We start from the raw sequence: 20,167 nt of genomic DNA, 5'->3' as shown, positions 1-20,167 counted from the left end.
AGAGCTACAGAGGGACTATTTTAAAAGTTCCAAAATTAACACACAAGGCAAAAATTACATATAGTCAAAAGTACCTTTGAAAATTTCTTGTATGGTCTATAAAATAGAGTGTACAACATTTACATGACATGTTGGACACCAATACACCATTTCTCAATAAAGTTGAGAGCCTTTTATTTTTCCCCAGCTTTGGTCTGGGCTCTGTGTGAAGGAAATGGATTGCTAAGGTCACAAGGAATCCCCTTCAGCACTGAGATGCGGTCACTGTGAGAGCGAACGAGATTGAAACTGATTGAAAGACAGTAGATTCCTATTTCCTATTCCTATTTCCCATCTCAATTTGTTTATTGTTTGGAGTGATAGCTGTCCAAACTATTTGTAATTTTGTATCTTCTTCTTGTGATTAGTGAGCATAGTTCAATATTCTCACAATTAAGTGGGCTGTTTATGTGACTCCATCTTCATTGAGTGGTGTTCTTGTCTCATCCTTTCTGCTAGTAAGTAGTTCTCATCTTGCCTTGATTCTTCTCCTCCAGGGGCATTTGGCAGTGTCTAAAGACATTTCTAGTTGTCATGGCTGAGAATTGTAGGGCAGGGTGAGGTGCTACTAGCATCTAGTGAGTAGAGGCCAGGGATGCTGCTAAACATCCTACAATGCATGCGGGGACAGCCCCCCACTGCAAACAGTTATCCAGGCCAAAAATGTCAGTAGTGGCAGGATGAGAAACCCTAGGCTAGATTGTGTGCGTACCCTGCTCTTGTAGTGATTATCCCTTCGTATCGTTTGCCTTGATGGCAGAATGTTTCCTGTAGCAGAACTGAACTTTTTGTTATTGGGCTGCAGGGAAGGATGGGTGTGAGTCTCTGCAGGGTTAAACATATTTTTAAATTAATCTCCCCTTTTAATTTTATCAAGGTAATAACAGTCACACACACGTGTATGTACATGCGTATGTGTGTGTGCCCTGGCGCAGGAGGACTTGAAGCACTTCCCCGCTCATTCTTCCCCACATCTAGTTCCATTTCCATTTCACAGGGTTAGCAACATTGAGAGTTTTCGTTTTGAATTCTTTTGGGGAGTTACCTTCCTAAGTCTAAATATTCTTCTACCGTTATTTATTGATTTAAATTTTATCTGTTGACACCTCATTATGAAAGGTGAAGATTTAGCTCAGGTGCACTAATCCTTCCCCTTCTAATTTTCATTAGTTTGTATTCAATAATTCTTTCACTGATTATTTGTAACTGTAAACAATACATTTATTTATTTATTAAAATTTATCTATCTATTTATTTATTTTTGGCTGTGTTGGGTCTTCGTTGCTGCGTGTGGGTTTTCTCTAGTTGCGGCAAGTGGGGGCTACACTTCGTTGTGGTGCATGGACTTCTCATTGCTGTGGCTTCTCTTGTTGTGGAACACGGGCTCTAGGCACGCGGGCCTCAGTAGTTGTGGCTCATGGGCTCTAGAGCGCAGGCTCAGTATAAACAATATATTTAAAGTTTTATTTTTGTTTCATGGACTTTAGATGGTGTGTCTTGACTCTGCTATGTTGTATGTATTAGTGCTCCTATCCTTGCTTTCCCCTGTTCTCTTTCTATTTTCCGTAGTCCTTCTGCTGTACCCTTATATTGTCAACGTTGACAATATTTACTTTGTTTTGTAATCATATGTAAGTCATTCATTTTTTATGTATAAGTTGAGTCTAAAGTTGAAAACCAGTGAATAGCATTTATAGGATATGAATGACTGTAAATCTTGTTCACTGCAGAGCCAAGAAACATGTTGGGATCCTAGAACTTTTTTTCTGCCTGCAGTATCTCACCTCTGTGAAATTGAAAGGAGAATGTTCCTTCTACTCTAGCATTCTATTTTCTTTTGCTACATCGGGTGCTCTAAAATCATGCCACATTTAGTTGGTAAACTGACATTTACATACATATTAAGAAGGACCAGAAGTGGTGATACAATTGCATAGCAGACGTTCCATAAATGAATGGCTTGCATGACACTCTTACGGAGAAGAAAGACAAGAGGAAAATGAAGGAAAACATGAGAAAGAAAAGAATTTCAAAATAAGGGTGCATTCCAAATGGCCTGCTTTCTGAGAGTTGAACTGTATTTGAGTAACTCATGTCCCTCAATCCAGTTCCAAAGATAATATTGCTGCTGCTGAAACTTGGGCTTTGTACTGTAACCAGAGTTTATTAATTGTCCTATTTCATTGAGGAAAAAATGCAAAGCAGACGGAACACTGGAGTAACTAGCTGGAAATATTCCACTACTTCATGGGAAGCAGCTTTCCAAACGATTCCTGTGGAGGCCAAACTCTTGGTCTAGCCAAAATAGCACTAAAGTGTGCCTTGATGGTACATTAAAGAAGAAATTTTTCCCCAATTTACTTGATTAAGATTTACAGCCTTTCCATCCCCTCAAAACCATAGCATTGATTTCTTCAATATCAAAAAATAATTTCCTAAAATAGATTGCTAATGACTGCTTTCAGTTATTTATTTAAGGATTGTGCCAAGTACTGCTTGTATGAATTCCTGTAAAAGGCCGAATTAAATCCATAATTTTCATAATTAATGTTATTCCTCTTCTGTAAGAATTTGCTATTAATGTGACTGGTCATCCCCACGTCTCATTTTGATATCTCTCAAAACATCTTTTACATTATAAATAAGATATTAAAACATTGATCATAGGAAAGTGTTTTGCTTTATAGATCATATTCAATCAAATCCTATGTTTTTCACTTAATATTGACATTTTTCATGTTATTATAACCATAGTTTTTAATGGCTACATATTATTCTACTAGATATACCTACCATAATTTACTTAACCACTTTACCATCATTGAGCATTTAGGTAGTCTTTTTTTTCAATCTAAATAATACACAATGAGTATCTTTGCATATAATGATTTCTCTGATGTTAGTCTTATTTCCTAAGATGCAAGCTCCCGGGGGTCAAATATTATAAATATTTTCGAGGTTCGTTGGTCAAATTACATTCCAAAGTCAGTTCCAATTTGCACTGTTACCAGCGTCTTAATTGTCCAAATGGTAGAACAGAATTTTCAAAGTATTTCACTAGTGTTGTTTTGGTTTGTATGTCAAGATGATCCAGAAAACCATTAAAAAGTAAATATGTGGAGATAAAGCATTTGACTGACTGTGTACGTATTTTATCTAAGCAAAGCCTCGAAGTTAAGCCAGAAGCCATTGTTCGTACTAATGATGTCTCAGACCTGGAAAAGTACTTCTAATTTTTGCAACATAAAAGAAGTAAGATGGGGGCTTCTCTGGTGGCGCAGTGGTTGAGAGTCCGCCTGCCGATGCAGGGGACGCAGGTTCGTGCCCCGGTCTGGGAAGATCCCACGTGCCGCAGAGCGGCTGGGCCCGTGAGCCATGGCCGCTGGGCCTGCGCGTCCGGAGCCTGTGCTCCGCAGCGGGAGAGGCCACAAGAGTGAGAGACCCGCTTACTGCAAAAAAAAAAAAAAAAAAAAAAAGAAGTAAGATGACAGTGACAGAACTGAATGACTAGCCAGACCTGCTGACTTAAAGGTAGAGTTAGGATTTGAACATAGTAGTAAGTCTCCATTTAAAAGTCTAAACTTTGTTCACTCTGAATTTGGGACTTTGCTGTACTTAAAGATATTTTTATAACACCAGAAAATAATAGAGAACAAATATGAGCTTGCTAAAATGTATGCCACTATTGTCAGAAGTTGCAATTACAACTATCTTCATTAAGCTGTTAGTTTGATTATATTTTCTGGAGTAATAAATGTCATATTCTAATTTAAAAATTAAGAATAAATGTTTAATTTATTTAAATTTAGATAATTGAAATACCAATTCTTTTTGGAATATTTCAATATTATTTTTGCTTATCGGAAAGTTATTTGCTTTTTATGTTTACTAGTATACGATCTATACTTGTTTTCTGCTATTTAAAAATAAAACAAATCCTAGTCAAACTTTTTAAAGAGTATTATCTTGATAACTTGCTCCCTAAGAATCTAATGCAAACTAGATCATTTAATTTTTTTTTAAGTTTTTTAAAATTTATTTATTTATTTTGGCTGTGCTGGGTTTTAGTTGCAGCACAGGGGATCTTCGTTGCGGCATGTGGGATCTTTTAGTTGCAGCATGTGGGATCTTAGTTGCGGCATGCATGTGGGATCTAGTTCCCTGACCAGGGATCGAAACCAGGCCCCCTGCATTGGGAGCGTGGAGTCTTACCCGCTGGACCACCAGGGAAGTCCCCAAAATAGATCATTTTAAAAGCAAGTTATGTGGTGTATTTCCATATGTAACACTGAAAAGCCTCCTTGCTTTAAGTCCTTGGAAGGAAAGTTTTTTTTAAAGAACTAACACTTTCAACTGTAATATGAAAGAGGGATGCTGAAAATGAACAATGTTGTTCCTTTAATCTCCTGCCTCATAGTGACAGGTCAGAGACCTTCTGGAGACTTGGTTCACAAACACTTAATATGTAACAAAATTACCTTCTTAATGTCAAATTAGATAGAAGCTAACATTTAGAGAATTTTCTGGTTTAATATATATACCAAGGCTTTGGAAGTTAAATATAAGAAACTGTGCCCCTGTATAACATTACCTCTTAACTATATTTAGGAATATGAAAACAAACTAGTAAAGATTTATTGGTTGAAATAATTATTAATTTTTGTGTTGACATTCACTTTAGAACATGTGCATTTGAAAAAAAGAATTTCAGCATTTCACATAGGAGGGGAAAAAATCCAGTTCTTAGTTTTTTAACTCTGCTTTTTAATTTTATGTTCTAAAATATATCTACAGTCTACCTCTCTAAGATTATTATTGAAGTCTTTCATTGTTAAAGCATAAAGGTTCCTACTTATAATCAAATTATATGTTCCAAATTCAAAATTAAATTGTCCTTGCTCACTGTTGAGCAGTATGTAAATACATTTTAAAAAATAGCCATGTTGGACTTCCCTGGTGGTCCAGTGGTTAAGACTCCACGCGCCCACTGCAAGGGGCACAGGTTTGATCCCTGGTCGCAGAGCTAAGATCCCGCGTGCCACACGATGCGGCCAAAAAAATAAAATAAAAAAGTAAAATAAAAAATAGCTGTGTCATCCAAAAAGTTTTGAAATTCTTCTATCTACTCTGATAATAAATTAAAGTTTAAAAAACTTTAAAATGTTAAAAATTTTTGTTTAAGTAAAACTTATTTTTTTAGCATTTCACTGTTTTCTTTCTGACTTTGTAATAGTTATAACATGTACAGACCATGTGTGGTTTTCAAAATGCTTATTTTTTCATACGTGGTAGACTTTGTTTATGAAAGTATAAGGGAGTTTTTTGTTAATGTAGTGGTAAAGAAACCTATTTATATCTTAAGAGTATATATTAAAAACTTTCTTTAAGAAATGATGAGACATATCTTTACTCAATAGGAAATGTGTGTTGCTATTAGCAAGCCTTAGTATCTGCTAACCTGCTTTTTTTGTTTCTCAGTGTAAGCACTGTAAGTTTAAGGACTTTTCAAATTTAGGATTATATAAATGTTTTTACTTCTCTTATTTTTACCTGAGACATCACTAGTTATAACATGAAGCTTTATCATCTAAGGACACATTTGGTTCTTTTATGAGCCATTTAATTTTCATCTTTTCTGTGATCACACTTCTTGAACATGTGGAATGAAAATGTAATTTCATACTCTTTATGATGAAAAAGAAAATATATACCCTTATTGCAGGATGAGGGTATTGTTTCTATCATGAATACATTATCACATTCTAGGTAGCCAGGAAAAGTGAATGTCTCTGAAAGTATGATACAACTTTTGTACTTTATCAAGTTTTATTTACACAGCAGTTTTCAGAAACTGTTGCCAATGAAAACTTACATTTGGACAGTGTAGTCTGCAAGTACTGTTTAGTGAGAAGTGGGTTGTTCTTGAGTAATTATTCTATTTGAATTTATGCAGCCTGGGTAGTTGTTAGACAACCTTGGTAATTGCTAAGCTCTACTTATTCTAAGAGGACGCTGTCTTCATGGATCATAAGTTTTCAGGTTTCCCCCAAAGTCATTACTTCTGCTTTAAATTTAATGTGACAATCCAATAGCTATCAGGTAGTAGTGGAATAGCTTTCTTCTGTGTAAGACTTGGCACACAAATAGTTTTGTGTAAAAATAACAGTTATAATTTCTCTTAACAGCTGTGACATCTTATGAAGATCTTGGACTCTTTGCATTTGGATTACCTGGAAAGGTAATTATTTTTTTCTCCTTGCTGTGTCCAAAATCCTGAAGGGAATTTTTCCTTCCATTTCCAGTTAGAAAAGACAAGTATATATAAGAGAAAGAAATTAAGGGAATAAAAGGAAACTAAAGTGAAGAAAGAGAATGATGGGAGCAGGAAGAGAGAGAAGAAATCTCTGTGCCCTTCCTAAAAATGCGTTGATAAATTTAATCCAACACTTAAATTTTTTTAGTGTTTTTTACCCTAATGGAGAACAATGACTTGTATAATTTTAAATCAGTAACGATGGCTTGCTTTAAGTTTTTCTTATTAATTTTGATTATATTATCTGAGTAAATTCTCGTGAAGACAGGACAAGACAGAAGCATAGAATTAAACTTATAGCATGTTTAAAAAAACTGATACTTAGAAGATCATATCATTTAAGAGCTGAACAGTGCTAAAAGATGATCTAGATGTCCCTTTATTTATAGGTTAGGAAATTAAGGCCCAGAGAAGGGAAGGGGCCTATTTGTCTACAGTTACTTAGGCCAGTATTACATAGGACTCCAGACTCAAAATCTACTACTTTTCCTCCTCAGAATACGAGAAATAACAACAGTATTTATTGGGCATTCATCTGTGATAGGCATACTAAACTAATTTAATGGGTAGAGGAAATACTGTCTTCTTCCTCAGGTAATCAGTAGTTAAATATTATTGTTAGTGCTTTAATAATTTTTTATTTCTGAAGAGCTATCATACTTCTAAAACCCATTTACGTGTTGGCTCCAAACAGGACTTTTTCTTTGTAAACCTGTTGTTTGTATTTTTTATTTGTTTTGTTTTTAATATAAAACAATGCTGTATTTGTAGATTGCCGAACTAACTTCTTAGAAGTGAGTCTGGGAGGAAAAAGATATAGCTATGTAATGGTGGGGGGGAATGTGTATTTACATTCAAATTAACTTTGGTTTTAAAGCACAAAGGAGAATATTTAAATCATGCTATGTAACCTCATGGTTTGGAGCTTATCTTTTTTTTTTTTTTTTTTTGCAGTACGCGGGCCTCTCACTGCTGTGGCCTCTCCCGTTGCGGAGCACAGGCTCTGGACGCACAGGCTTAGCAGCCATGGCTCATGGGCCTGGCACGTGGGATCTTCCCAGACCGGGGCACGAATCCGTGTCCCCTGCATCAGCAGGCGAACTCTCAACCACTGCGCCACCAGGGAAGCCCTGGAGCTTATTTTAATAGCCTGAAACTTGAACTAAATGGAAACTATGTTACTTTTGAGGGTAAAGGTTTTTGTTAATCATCTAAACAATTTCTCTTTCTCGAAGATCAGGATGTTTGGTATAATCATGATCAGTTAACTGTATCCAGTTTAATCAAGGAAGAAGAAAATGTTATTTATATAAGAAAACTCTCCAATTAATTTAATATAATCTGTAAACATGCCTAAGCATCATCACTGTTATTTCACATTGGTGTTTCCTGCATTCCTTGGATAGCAGCAGACTCTACAAGAAGAACATGGATTATTGAGAGTCCCCTTTTCCTAAAACTCTACAATAGTTGCATTATCATTTTAATGTATGCACACAGTTCTTAGTAGGCAGATACACAGACAGAGAATACTCTAAATGAGGAGTTGTTTGTTTGTTTAATATTTTCTCTCAACTTCCACAGTTGGGTTGAAACTTTCCTATTTCCTTCTTTCCAGATATTATATGAATATGGATATGACATATGATAGGGTAACATTGTTCTGAAAATTAAATATTTTTGAAATGATTTGAACTTTTTAAGGAAAAATTTTAATTGTTTATAAATGGATTTATGTACTTGTCAAACAAATATTTATTGAGCAAATACCATGTGCCATGCACTGTGCTAGGCACTGGAAATATCGATAGATCGATAGATTGATAGAAAGATATACTGACTTTCTAGATCAAAAATGCTTAAATTCAGACAAAAAATGGGAAGACAGTCATCACTAAGCTGATATTATTGCTTTTTGCAGTATATTCTTAGAAAAATCCAAATTTCATGTGTGATTGACAATAGGTATCAATTGCATATGAAAAATAGTATACAAAAATTTCAAAAAAGTCTTTTCACAAATAACTGTGAGTGACACTTTGGAACTAATTTTTAAATGGGTTGATATGTAGAGATTTTTCTGGAAAATGTTAGAGTGGAGTTACCACATTCAAAGACACCTTGCCAAGTGTTTCTATCATTATCCCTGCTTTCCAGACCCCAAGGCTTCTAGGTCTCAGTAACTTAGTTTATTCCCAGGATAGGCAAATGCTGTGTCACTGATGGAATTTCTAGGGGAGGAAGGGTCATCTCTTCCCAGTCCATGTAGTAATGATCTTAGATAGCTAGTCATCTCGAAACATACATTGGAGGTACAGATCCACCAAGATATAAGTGACTGAAAGGCCCAAGTGGAAGCAGAATGTTTAATCATTTCTCCTGAGTACATCTGATGACCAAGAATGGATAAAGTGTTATCCTGAGTTTCCCAGGAATGTCATCAAAGATCACAAGTTAGTAAGCCTGCAGGCTGAACATAGTCCTCAGGCATATTTTGTTTGGCTCAAATCTTTTTTATTTTTAGCTGATTGCCAACAAAGAGTTATGACATTTTAAAAGAATTCAATTTCTGACTTTTCTTGAAGAAGCAGAAGATTGAGCTACACTGGATTCACATTCTCACACGTCAGCCACTGGCCCGAGCTGTGCAGCAGCTGCCCCATTTTGAAACGGGAGGACTTCTCCAATATATTACACTCTTTACCACCTCCTGTTGTCTTGCACTCAGTCTACTTCATATTATTGAGTTTAAAACATTTTGCTTCAATTTTCAGATGTGAGAATATGTGGGCTCTATAGAGTTTTCTCCTCTAGACTTTATGAATCCCTGCGACAGGGATGTTCAAGGCTTGGTGTATGCCAAGCTGATACACTCCGCAGACTATATTATTCCCTTCTATGCAGTACGGCATTGACACAACACACCTGAGACTGTCTCAGTCTACCTAACAAAGCAAAGTGATAAAACCAGTAAAAAAGGGAGAATGAGAGCAGATAGATTCAATTTCAGTTTTTTGGTACTTTGATAACCATTGATTACTAGCTTTTTAACACTTTTAACTATTTAAAAATGACTGCCAAGAAAACTTACAAAAGTGTTCTTTGTAGTAACCATGGAACTATTAAAGAAAGGCTTTTTATGTGATGATTGTTAGTTTTATATATTACAAATGGCTGGCAAAGTGTATTCTTTTCAGTTTCTCGTCACTCAATTTCTGCATCTGTTTTTAAGTCATAGTTATTGGATTTTAATAAAATACTGATCCTCTTGTATTATTTCCCCTTTCATCTTCTGAATACATTTGTTGTTTTTTAGGTGGTGGTAGCAGGCACCATAATAATTCAGAATATTGGAGGTAAGCAATTGAAAATGCACTGCTTCTGCATAAATGTGATGGAAATGATTTCCTCCTTTGGCTTCTTGCCTTACTACAGGTCTAGCTGGGAACTTGAACCTCTGTAGACATAGGTGTCTCAGAAGCCCTGTGTGTTGTCCTCATTACTCTTTTTTTTTTTTTTAAATCCTTTTTAGCACTTGTAGGACAATAGTTTCTAAATTCAGTTGCAGCTAAACCCTTGATTTCAATCTTGTTATTAGGTCTGCCCCACACCTCTAAAGCATGGGCTTTCTGTAGTTCTAATAGTGGTGAGGTACCGCTTGGAAAAACTCTCCAGGTGATTCTGAAGTATTTCTCCTCTACTTTTGTCCTGATCACCCCCAGTGGCATGTACTGCTTTAGAGGGAGTGGTGTTCCATGGCTGTGTCAGGTGTGGAAAGGCAATCTTCTTTAGTAACCAAGAAATTGAAAATGACCACATGGTTTAAAAAATAAACAAACTTGGGCTTCCCTGGTGGCGCAGTGGTTAAGAATCCGCCTGCCAATGCAGAGAACACGGGTTCAAGCCCTGGTCTGGGAAGATCCCACATGCCGCGGAGCAACTAAGCCCATGCGCCACAACTACTGAGCCCGAGCGCCTAGAGCCCGCGAGCCACAACTACTGAAGCCCAAGCGCCTAGAGCCTGTGCTCCGCAACAAGAGAAGCCACCGCAATGAGAAGCCTGCATCCTACAGCAAAGAGTAGCCCCCGCTCGCCACAACTAGAGAAAGCCCGTGCACAGCAACGAAGACCCAACACAGCCAAAAATAAATAAATAAAATAAATAAATTTATAAAAAAAGAATAAACAAACTTGAGACAAATGAAAAGTATTCTCACATTTATCTTGCATCTTGTTCCCATTAAAAAATGATCCTGAGGGGCTTCCCTGGTGGCACAGTGGTTGAGAGTCCACCTGCCGATGCAGGGGACATGGGTTCGTGCCCCGGTCTGGGAAGATCCCACATACCGCGGAGCGGCTGGGCCCGTGAGCCATGGCCGCTGAGCCTGCGCGTCCGGAGCCTGTGCTCTGCAACTGGAGAGGCCACAACAGTGAGAGGCCTGCGTAACAAAAAAATTAAATTAAAAAAAAATGATCCTGATATCAAGAACTATGTAGAAACAAAAATTACTTTTAATTTGATAGTTATTGACTAAATGTATTAAACATTTAAATCCAAAATACCATGGGAATCATGTTTGTATATGTTGTAAAGAAGTTACAAATGCTGAACAATATCTTAATTTTCTTTTACCATTGACTGGAGTGCTAAATAAATACTTTTACTTTAAGGTTAAATACAGAGAAGGTTGATATGCACTTTGGATCTTATTCAAGAAGGTATGGTCAGAGGAAATTTTAATCTTATTTCTTATCTGTGATAGTTCAAAATAATTTAAAGATGACAGCTTTAATAAAGTTTAACTGATATGAGCTATTTCACTTTAAGTATTGTTCAACAAAATTCCATCTTTAATGAGTTTCTTGGTCAAGGAAAAAATTAACATTCCAACAATAAATTGTATTTGCCATTGTTTTGGAAATCCTGAACATTCATGTTTTAATTCTTTGAATTTTCAGGGCAAAAAAATATATTATTGAAGGAGAAGAATACTTTCTTGGATGTCGTACCAAATAATTTCCTTGTTAACACACACTTTACTCTTCACATTAGCAGGTAGTAACCAGTCTCTTACCTAATGAATCTATATAATATCATTGAGTTTAAGATCTACTTTGGAATACTTTATTTTAGCAAATATGTATTGCTTAAATGTGCACTTGTAATGTCGCTAATGTGAAAGTATGTTTTGGTATTTTCAATCCCTTATTTTCCTCTCTATATGATTAGTAAGAACCATCAAGCACATTTTGTTTGGATTAGGGTTAACTATTGTTTATTTTATGTAGAGTTTTCAACCCAGGACTTTGGATCTAAATTTGTGACTGGCAAAATGCCTGCTGTTGTATTCTCTGTATCCTTCACCCTGATCTCTTCCTTGTTCCCTAATCTGGTGTGCAACTGTTATTGGACATGACTCTATTTTAGCACTTGCTGTTATTAGGTTGAAGTTATCTCTGTATATGCTTTTACTTCCCCACTATATTGTCAGCTCCTCCAAGGCAAGGATTATGTCTTATTTCTCTTTGTAGTCCCAGAACCTAGCACAATACTTGGAACTGGATAAACCTTTTTTTTAAGCTTAATGGAGCTGAATATGATTTATATGTGCTATTTCCAAGTACTTTTTAATATTCTAGCTATATTTATCAAGAAAAGGGGACTTCTAGACTGATCACTAGCTTTAAATATTTGAAAAGCTGAACATGAAATATAGAAAGATACTAGACTAATTTAGTATTGTTCTGGAGGGCAGAACTGGTTCTAACGGGTAGAACTCTACAGTGAAGCTGGTCTGGTTTCATTTGGAATGCTAAGCTGTGTGATAATGGAGACGGCCTACACTCCTTTGATAAAGCTCTGTATCCCTGAAAACATTCAAACAGAGCTGGTTGGTCAGTTGTCAGAATGTTCTAGAAAGAATTCTGAATTTGGTGGCAGATAAATCATCAGTTCTTCCACCTGTTTGTTGATTTGCTTGCTTGCTTTGTTTCAGAGACTTTTCTTAAAAAGTGACTTAGAAGCAATCACAGAAATTTTTAATGTCCCTCAAATTCAGAAAAGCTGGTAATTCTTATTCAGTTTTTAGAATAATGTCCTCATGATTTTCTTGACATTGGTTAAAAGTTTATCTATTGAGAGCCCACTAAATAATAACTGAAACATTTTCAGAACTTTTTTTTCTCTTGTCTTAGCAAGATGTGCATATAATCATTCTTTCATTATAATAGAATTGGAAGCTTGCTCTTGTGAGCAGAACACTGGGTTGGAAGTCAGATACGTTGAATTCTTTCTGCTCCAGTTTCTGCCATTAGGTAGCCATGTGTGTTGGGAAAATTCCTCTCAGCTTCAGTTTCCTCTTTGTTAAATTGCTGGGGGTAGGATGGGAAAAGCACGAAGCTTAAGGTCCCTTCTTAACACAAAAGTCACCTTCTAATTTAGCACTTTGATAGGCATGTTAATTCCTTCAGAGCATTAAAATATTTTTATTACAGGAAAGTTTTGTGGGAGGGTTATGCTTGGTTCAAAAGATGATTTGGTTTTTTCTTAGGTATCTTTAACAAGTCAGAAACTATTGCTCTAAAAGCTTTCATGGATGCTGTTCTTTTTCAGAAAGGGGAGTCTCAGTTCTTAGAACTACCCTTTAGGGCAGCTGCTGAGCCTCTGAGGTTAAAATCTAGGAACTCCAGGCTTATGAAGTAATTTCTTGATTAATCTAAGCTAGGTCCGTGGAAGCCCTTAACAGCGCTAAGCCATGTATGCTTGAGAAGAAACAGCATACTTATTTGGGAGGATCTTTAATATGTTGTGCATATGATTTATTTAATGTTATTCTTTCAAAATGGATTTTGACTTTTCTCTTTGTTAATTGGAAATACACTGGATATTTATAAGATGGTATGAAGCGTATAGCATCAGATTAAATTTTTGCACTTCTTACATGCCTATATGCATATATAATATAGTTCAGATAGCATTTTTGAAAGATAGTATATTCACTATTAGTATAAATGCTTGGAGTTTTTCAGTGGTTGTTTAGAAATGAAAAATAATATAATAGATTGTCTTTAGGTCAAGCCTCCTCCTAGACACTTTAATTATACTTACAACAGCTCTTCAGAGTAGATGATATTATCCTCGTTTTACAGAGGTCGAAATCAGTGCTCAGTAGGGATAAATGACTTGCTTACCTTTACCCTTTAATACAGCCAGGACTCAAATCTCACTTTGTCTACTTCTAAAGGCTTTGTTCTTTCTGCTCTGATATAGTAAATGCTTGAAAAGCTATGAAAAGATTAAATATTGAGGATTTTTAAAACTCATTGGGGACAGGAACTATGTGTTTTCATAACTTGACCTAGTTTCTGGTAGAGGAACTCAATAAATAGTATTTGTTGAATGAATGGGACAATTAAAAAAAATTCTGTTTAAAAGCCTAAGATTTTGTTTCAAGGAGACAATTTTATATACTATATAAATGATAGAAAGAAACTTGAAAGTCCATAGAGTGGTTTATAGTTTAGAATTATATAAAAATTAAAAGGTTGAAAATATTGAGGAGAGTTAGATCTTATTTATGTAAAATAGATAAAGTATTTTAAAATCTTCTGCTTTCGGGTTGGATAATCATGTCTTAGATTAATGCTTCCTGACTCTTATTCTTTGTAATATTTAAACATTTCTCAGTTTTCTTGGGATTCTATGCCCCTGATGAATCTATGAGAAAAATGAAACAGGGGCCTTTAGAAGCAAGATGATCATGAATTGTCCTTGATCAATATTTGTTACATGGATCTTTTAGTAATACTCAGTTTATTCCCTACATCTTTGTATTCCATATATCTAAGTAATTTTGCTCATTCATTTATGCTCTTAAGTACGTAGCACTTAGTATGTATTTAATAAATCTTATTTATTATAGGAAGAAAGTAAGGAATAAGAGAAGGAGGGAGAGAAGGAAAAGCCAGTGACCTGGTTTGGTATTCCTTTAAAAAAGGAAGATCAACTGGCAAGAGAAGACCACACAAAATGCATAAGTGAGCATATGGTTTCTTTAGGGAAAAATCGACTGTCAGAACTTCACAGAAAACCTTTTTTCCCCGGTACAATCACACACCAAGTATTAGTCACAGGGCACTAGTGTGGTCTGACAAATAGATTGGAAAGATCTACTGTCTTTGAAAAATCTCTAAACTTTATAATAGAAAAAAATGTGACTCACTAAATTTAGCACTCTTTTTTTCTAGGGTTATGGAAACCATTACCTTTAGAAAATGGAGAGCCACGTAGTAAAATACTACTTAGAAGCAATTCCTGATTGCCTCCCAACACTGATGAATTAGGGGCCCAAAATAGTCCAGAGCCAGAGCCAGAGAGCCCCCAGCTGCCTGATGCCTCAGGCACTGGAGGGGCATTTGCTGAGAGTCATTGTTGCTCGGACATAAAGTCAGAAAAGAAGCATCTGGGAGTTTTAATATTTAATGCTGTTAGAGGGAAGAGAACTCTGGCTGAGAGTTTGAATTTAGTGGACTACAAGTTAAAGGATTAGGAACTGTAATAGCAAATAAGTACAGGTAGTTTCCACATAGTTCCTCTAATTGTGTTGCATTATGAGATTCTTTTCCTAAAAACCAAGGTAAGTAGTTTCACAAATGTTTGAACTCCTGAGATAGACCACTCAGTTGGCTAAAATAACCCTAGAAATCAAGCAATAAACCTCAAATCATCTTTAGTCATGTTGAAAGTCCTGTTAACTCTGATGAGTACGTGATAAAAGTGAAGTTAATTGATGTCATTTCTGGTTTCATATCTTGCCCAACTCAAAACGCAAGGTGAGTGGCTCCTGGGAGTACGTTAAATTCTTATTTTGCTCTTTTAAAATATGAAGGACCACTATGGATAGCATATTCTTTCCTTAATTCTTTAAAGGAGAATAAAGATTGAGTCACTGTTACATATTTTGAAAGGGGAACCCTAAACATAGTAGACTTACTGAAACCTGAAATTGCTAGAATGACCCAGATTTTCCAGCCTGGCAGAGATCCCACAGACCTACTCCAGCAGCCTGGATTAACGCCTCAGTTTGGGTATCTAAGTTTTAAGAGAAACTCAGCAGCCCTTTTATGTGGTCAAGTAGCACAGTTTCTAAATCTCATAAGCAGAAATGTATGAATAAGATCATTCTCAGTTGAGAGCTATAAAAATTTCAAATTCTCAGTATTTTTCAAAATCGTGATTTAACATTAAGTTAGAAACCCTTTGGCTTTACTTTCTTACGTAAATATATATGTGTGTGTGTGTGTGTGTGTGTATATATATTTTTGGGGGGGGTAAGGTAACTGAAGTCTTTTAGAATTACTGGTTTGTACCATCTCCTGGGATACAGGGATTGGGAGTGCTGTTACAACGCCATCTGCTGGTCATCTCATCTGTAGTCAAACTGCGGCTTTTTTGAGGCCTGAATAGTATTGTCCAGAAATTCTAGAAAGCACTGTCTTAGAATAGGAGAAATAAAGGAAATTTGGAAGGGGAGTATTTCTTACAAGTCCTTCCTTTGACAAAATTTACTGGTTACATGTCACTTTAAAGAGGTTTTGAAAATATTGTATTTCTTAGTAACAATTGTTAATTGAAGTTTAATTATAGGGTTCTCAAACTAGCAAATATTCTGGTCAGTTTTTATTCAAGTTTAAGATCTTGATAAATAGTAAAACAAAGATATATATTTTCCAAGGGTTATGGGGGGGAAAGTTCCTCCATATATTTTTGATTTCCATTTGTGCACAAATTAGGGAAATGACCTTGTTTTCAGAGTTTTTTAAAGTCTTTTTTAAAAATGAGAGATTGTGTTGTGTATTATTTTGAATGGAGATATAATTTCAGTGGCATTTGGACATTTAGCAGGAACACCAGGTTAATAAGACACATTAAATAGAATAAACCAGTTGCTGTCCATGACTAAAAACATGTTTGAAGTAAAACTGAATCTCTCTTAGAAGGAAAGGCAAACTTATTATTTCCTCCCATAGTACATCTGTTTAGAGCTGGCTGACTAATCCTTCAAGAAGTTGCTGAACTTCTTCCAAGTGCTGAAAACCTAATTCTGTTTTAAAAATAGATCTACATAATCTTATCTTCATACGTGTTTTTAAGTGTTTAACAAAAAGGATAATTATTTTTGTAAATTAATGGTTTCTTAGGTCCACACTCCAACTGAAGCTTTGTCTTTTTTTTTTTTTTTTTTTTTTTAAGGGAGTCCTGGGAAAAGTAGCCTATGAGAGTACAGGGTTTGTGGGAAGAAGAATTAGTTTTTGTATTAGTTTTTTTCAATTTCAGTATAGTGTTAATATCTCAAATATGTGAGAACAGGACACTTTCTCTTCCGAACTACAGTAATAGCTGTAGATGCAATAGAATCGTAGTGGTAAATGCAGTAGTCCTATCATGCAACTCCTTAGCCTGTCTGAGGAATCTTGACTAAACACTTTACCAAACCAGCTACAAACTGAAATGAAAATACATCTCAAAGTGAAATGAACGTTATAAGTGTCTTTAACGCTTCTAACTAATGTTCTGTGTTGTAGAAATTCTTTATTTTCTTTGAACCCAACTGCTAAACTGAGCATTCGGTAGCAATTTGTTGTTTAAATGGTGATGAAAAGAAAAAAGAATAATGCTGGGGAGTGGTCCTTTCGATAGACTTTTCTTATTTCTTTTTCCTGTGGTGGATTTCTTCGCCACTTTGCTTCTTTGCACTTTCTCATAACGTAAGTTAATAGTGCAGATTTCTCAAGCCAGATGGGCTGCTTCCACCATCACTAGCTTGGGCAAGTTACCTCTTTGTGCCTCCATTTCCTCACCTGTGAAATAAATAATATCTACCTCACAGGTTCGTGGTGAGGAAATAAATTTAAACTTAACTTTAAATGAGGAAATAACTTGCAAATCACTTAGAATAGGCATACTAAGCCCCCAAATGTTCGCTGTTCTTATAATTCTTCTCTTCCAGGCACTTTTCCCTTTTGTGTTTTTGACATCTCTCCCCTCAGCCTCCATGCTCCCAACTCATGTGTTTCTCTTTATGATTAGATCAACCAATATTAATACCTTACTACTTGCTATTGCCTAATCAAATTTTACCCTATTTTAGTCATTTCTTAATAGAACAGTTGCTTCTCCACATGGCTTTTAAAGAATACTTTCAACTTCTGTGTTTCGATTAAGTTGACAGCTTTTTTATTTCCCTCCCAGGGCAGTTTCTATTAAATGAGTTCTATTTGTTCTGTTTAAAATGAAGGAGAAAAGAATACCTATTTAGTTAATATGGTGAAACTAAATGATTTGTAATGGTTGAATACCTGTCACCAAGGTATGTCTTCTAGCCCTAATTCTGGCTTTGGTAGTATGAAGGCCAGAACCACTTAGCTATAACCATGGCTCTTGTGGATGACCCTGTTACAGCTATTAATTTAAAGGACAACATGGTGTGTCTTGTATTAGGAGTCTATACTATGTATCGATGTCAGCAAAAATCATTTACAAGTTCTTGCTTATGACCTGTCTCTAAGATAAGTCCTTAAACACTTCCTTATGCTATTAATAGAAGACATGAGATGAAAGGTGTTGGCAAGCAGCTTTTGGAGCTAGTGAACCTTTGGGTTAAAAACAATGGATATATGAGCATTCCTATTGAATTTATATCTTTAAAACTTTTCCCCTTTATTTTATTGAGCTGACTGTTCTTTTTATGTAAATCTAAGATGTATTCCTAACTTAATGTATATTCAGTAATTTTTGTTTGTCTCTGTACTACATGTAATATGTTAAGGTGCTAGTCCTTGCATGAAAGTTTTCTTGTGGTTAGGAAAAAATAATCTAGACAGTGAAAAGGATAGTGTCTTTCTTTGTTTTACTTGCTTAATCAGTGGAGTTTTTCCCCATCATGAGCTCTGTGGTTTTGTAGCTCTTAAAACAAACACCAGCATTCTCTAAGAAGCAGTATTTTACATGTTTTATTATATTTATATCTTGTATGCTGAGATCTTTTTTCTGAGAGAGAAACATATGTTTGGTGAGTTCATATTTCTTGAAATATACATGATTCTTCAGACTGGAATCTAATGAAATAGGACTCCCATTTGAAAACCAAAGAGTTAAGGCTACAACAGAGGATAAAAGTGATCAAATGATTAGCCAGGGGCTAATAGAAATTCTGGGAAGAATGACAGATTGTATATTAGGAAGAAATATGATCTCATATTCATTGAAGCTTTTTACAACTAAAGATCTAAAAGAAATAATAGAAAATTACTGAAAGAGATGAATGTCTGAAACTTTAGAAAAGCATGTGGTATTGGATTAATCCAAGCAAGAAAGACTGATGGGCAGATAATAAATTACATTGTGTAGGAAGTCTGCATTCCTTGTTTTCAAGTACTTTTTTTTTTCCCTTGCAAGATATATTTAAGTAGCTCTAGGCCAGTTTCAGAATATTCAGTTCATGATTTTCATCATCACACCATATGTGTATGATTCTTTGGAATAGATAAAGTATTATAAACAAAGACCCCCAAATCCTTTAGTGGTGAAGGTTAATCTAAACCTTCCTTCTGTTCTGTACCAAATTGGTAGCATTTTTCCTTATGAGAATATGAACAACTTAGAATACCTTTTCACATACGATTAATTGTAATGTCCCATAACTAACAGAGTTTGGAGAAATGTACTGTACTTCTGCTGAGGAAAAGGCTTTATTTCAACAGCTGTACTTCTGCTGGGAAAAAAGGAATAGTCATAAACTGGAAAATGTGAATATGTATATTTTCATAGCAGAGAAGTGACTATTTACTTAACTGTTCTAAATTTTGCTTTGCCATAAGTACATGTTGTTTTACCAAAAAAAAAAAAAAAAAGAGAGTGTATGTGTTTGTATATGTAAGCGTTGCCTATCTTCATGTAAATTTATACACAAACTAGTATATATGCTTTTTTTCCCCCGAGGATCGAGTGGTCACACAGCACTGTAACAATTGTGGAGTTCAGCTACTTTGAAATATGTTTATTGAGAAACATACATTCTTCTTCTTAAACTCTTTGAGCCTTTTAATCAGTTTTTCCCCAGATTTTTGCCATTCAGCCTTGGCATTCATTTGTGTTCTTAGTTTTTGTAGGTCCAAGGAGAAAGTGAAATGTTTCCTGAAATATAAATAAGTAATAAAATTAACACGCACACAGAGTACACTCTATTCTTCATGGACATATTCTTGTTGGCTCTTTTTTAATATATACTTAATCTCTGGGGGAAACAGATTATTACTCTGTTAAACTGACTCTAAATCATCTGGATTTCTATATACTTAAGCATTTAAGTTTAAACTCAAGTATTTACATATAAATGAGTTCTGTAACCATATTAAACATTTCCTAGTGTATGATGGAAGGTTAATAAGATGTGGGGTTTTTTTATAGCTATACCAGAAATAAGATCATTATTAAAATGCTATAAAAGTTCTTGGATCCTGTCTGACAGAATGTGAGAAATAATGCTAGCTTCAGGTTTTGATTGCATAATACAGATGAGCCCTGTCAATAAAATGGAATAAAAGTTATAAGCTTTGTCTATTTAATATGCTTAATAGTTGCAATTGAATCTTTTCTCATCTGTTTTAGAGGACAGCTTAAAATGTAACTCACTGTGCACTTTGTTATTGTTTTATAATAACGTGTCCAAAATGTGTGTGGGAGGACAGTGGCAGAGAAAAGGAGAGAGAGGAAGTGAGACTTCTGGGGGGAGGTCTCGCTCTAGTAAGAAAGAA

The 20,167-nt window shown here is 35.3% G+C and overlaps 1 protein-coding gene across 1 annotated transcript in view; it reads left to right on the top strand.

Moving 5' to 3' along the window:
- Positions 1-20,167, top strand: part of SLC38A6 (solute carrier family 38 member 6) — a 79,075-nt gene that overhangs the window by 20,358 nt on the left and 38,550 nt on the right. The window contains exons 4-5 of the mRNA XM_065872537.1: positions 6,225-6,277; positions 9,669-9,708. Coding sequence (XP_065728609.1) covers positions 6,225-6,277; positions 9,669-9,708 — 93 coding nt within the window. The remainder of the gene's footprint in view (positions 1-6,224; positions 6,278-9,668; positions 9,709-20,167) is intronic.

The sequence above is a fragment of the Phocoena phocoena genome, chromosome 2 (assembly GCF_963924675.1).
Source record: "Phocoena phocoena chromosome 2, mPhoPho1.1, whole genome shotgun sequence".
Taxonomy (NCBI): domain Eukaryota; kingdom Metazoa; phylum Chordata; class Mammalia; order Artiodactyla; family Phocoenidae; genus Phocoena; species Phocoena phocoena.
Note: the sequence above shows the minus strand (reverse complement) of the source record. Positions and strands in the feature narration are given on the sequence as shown.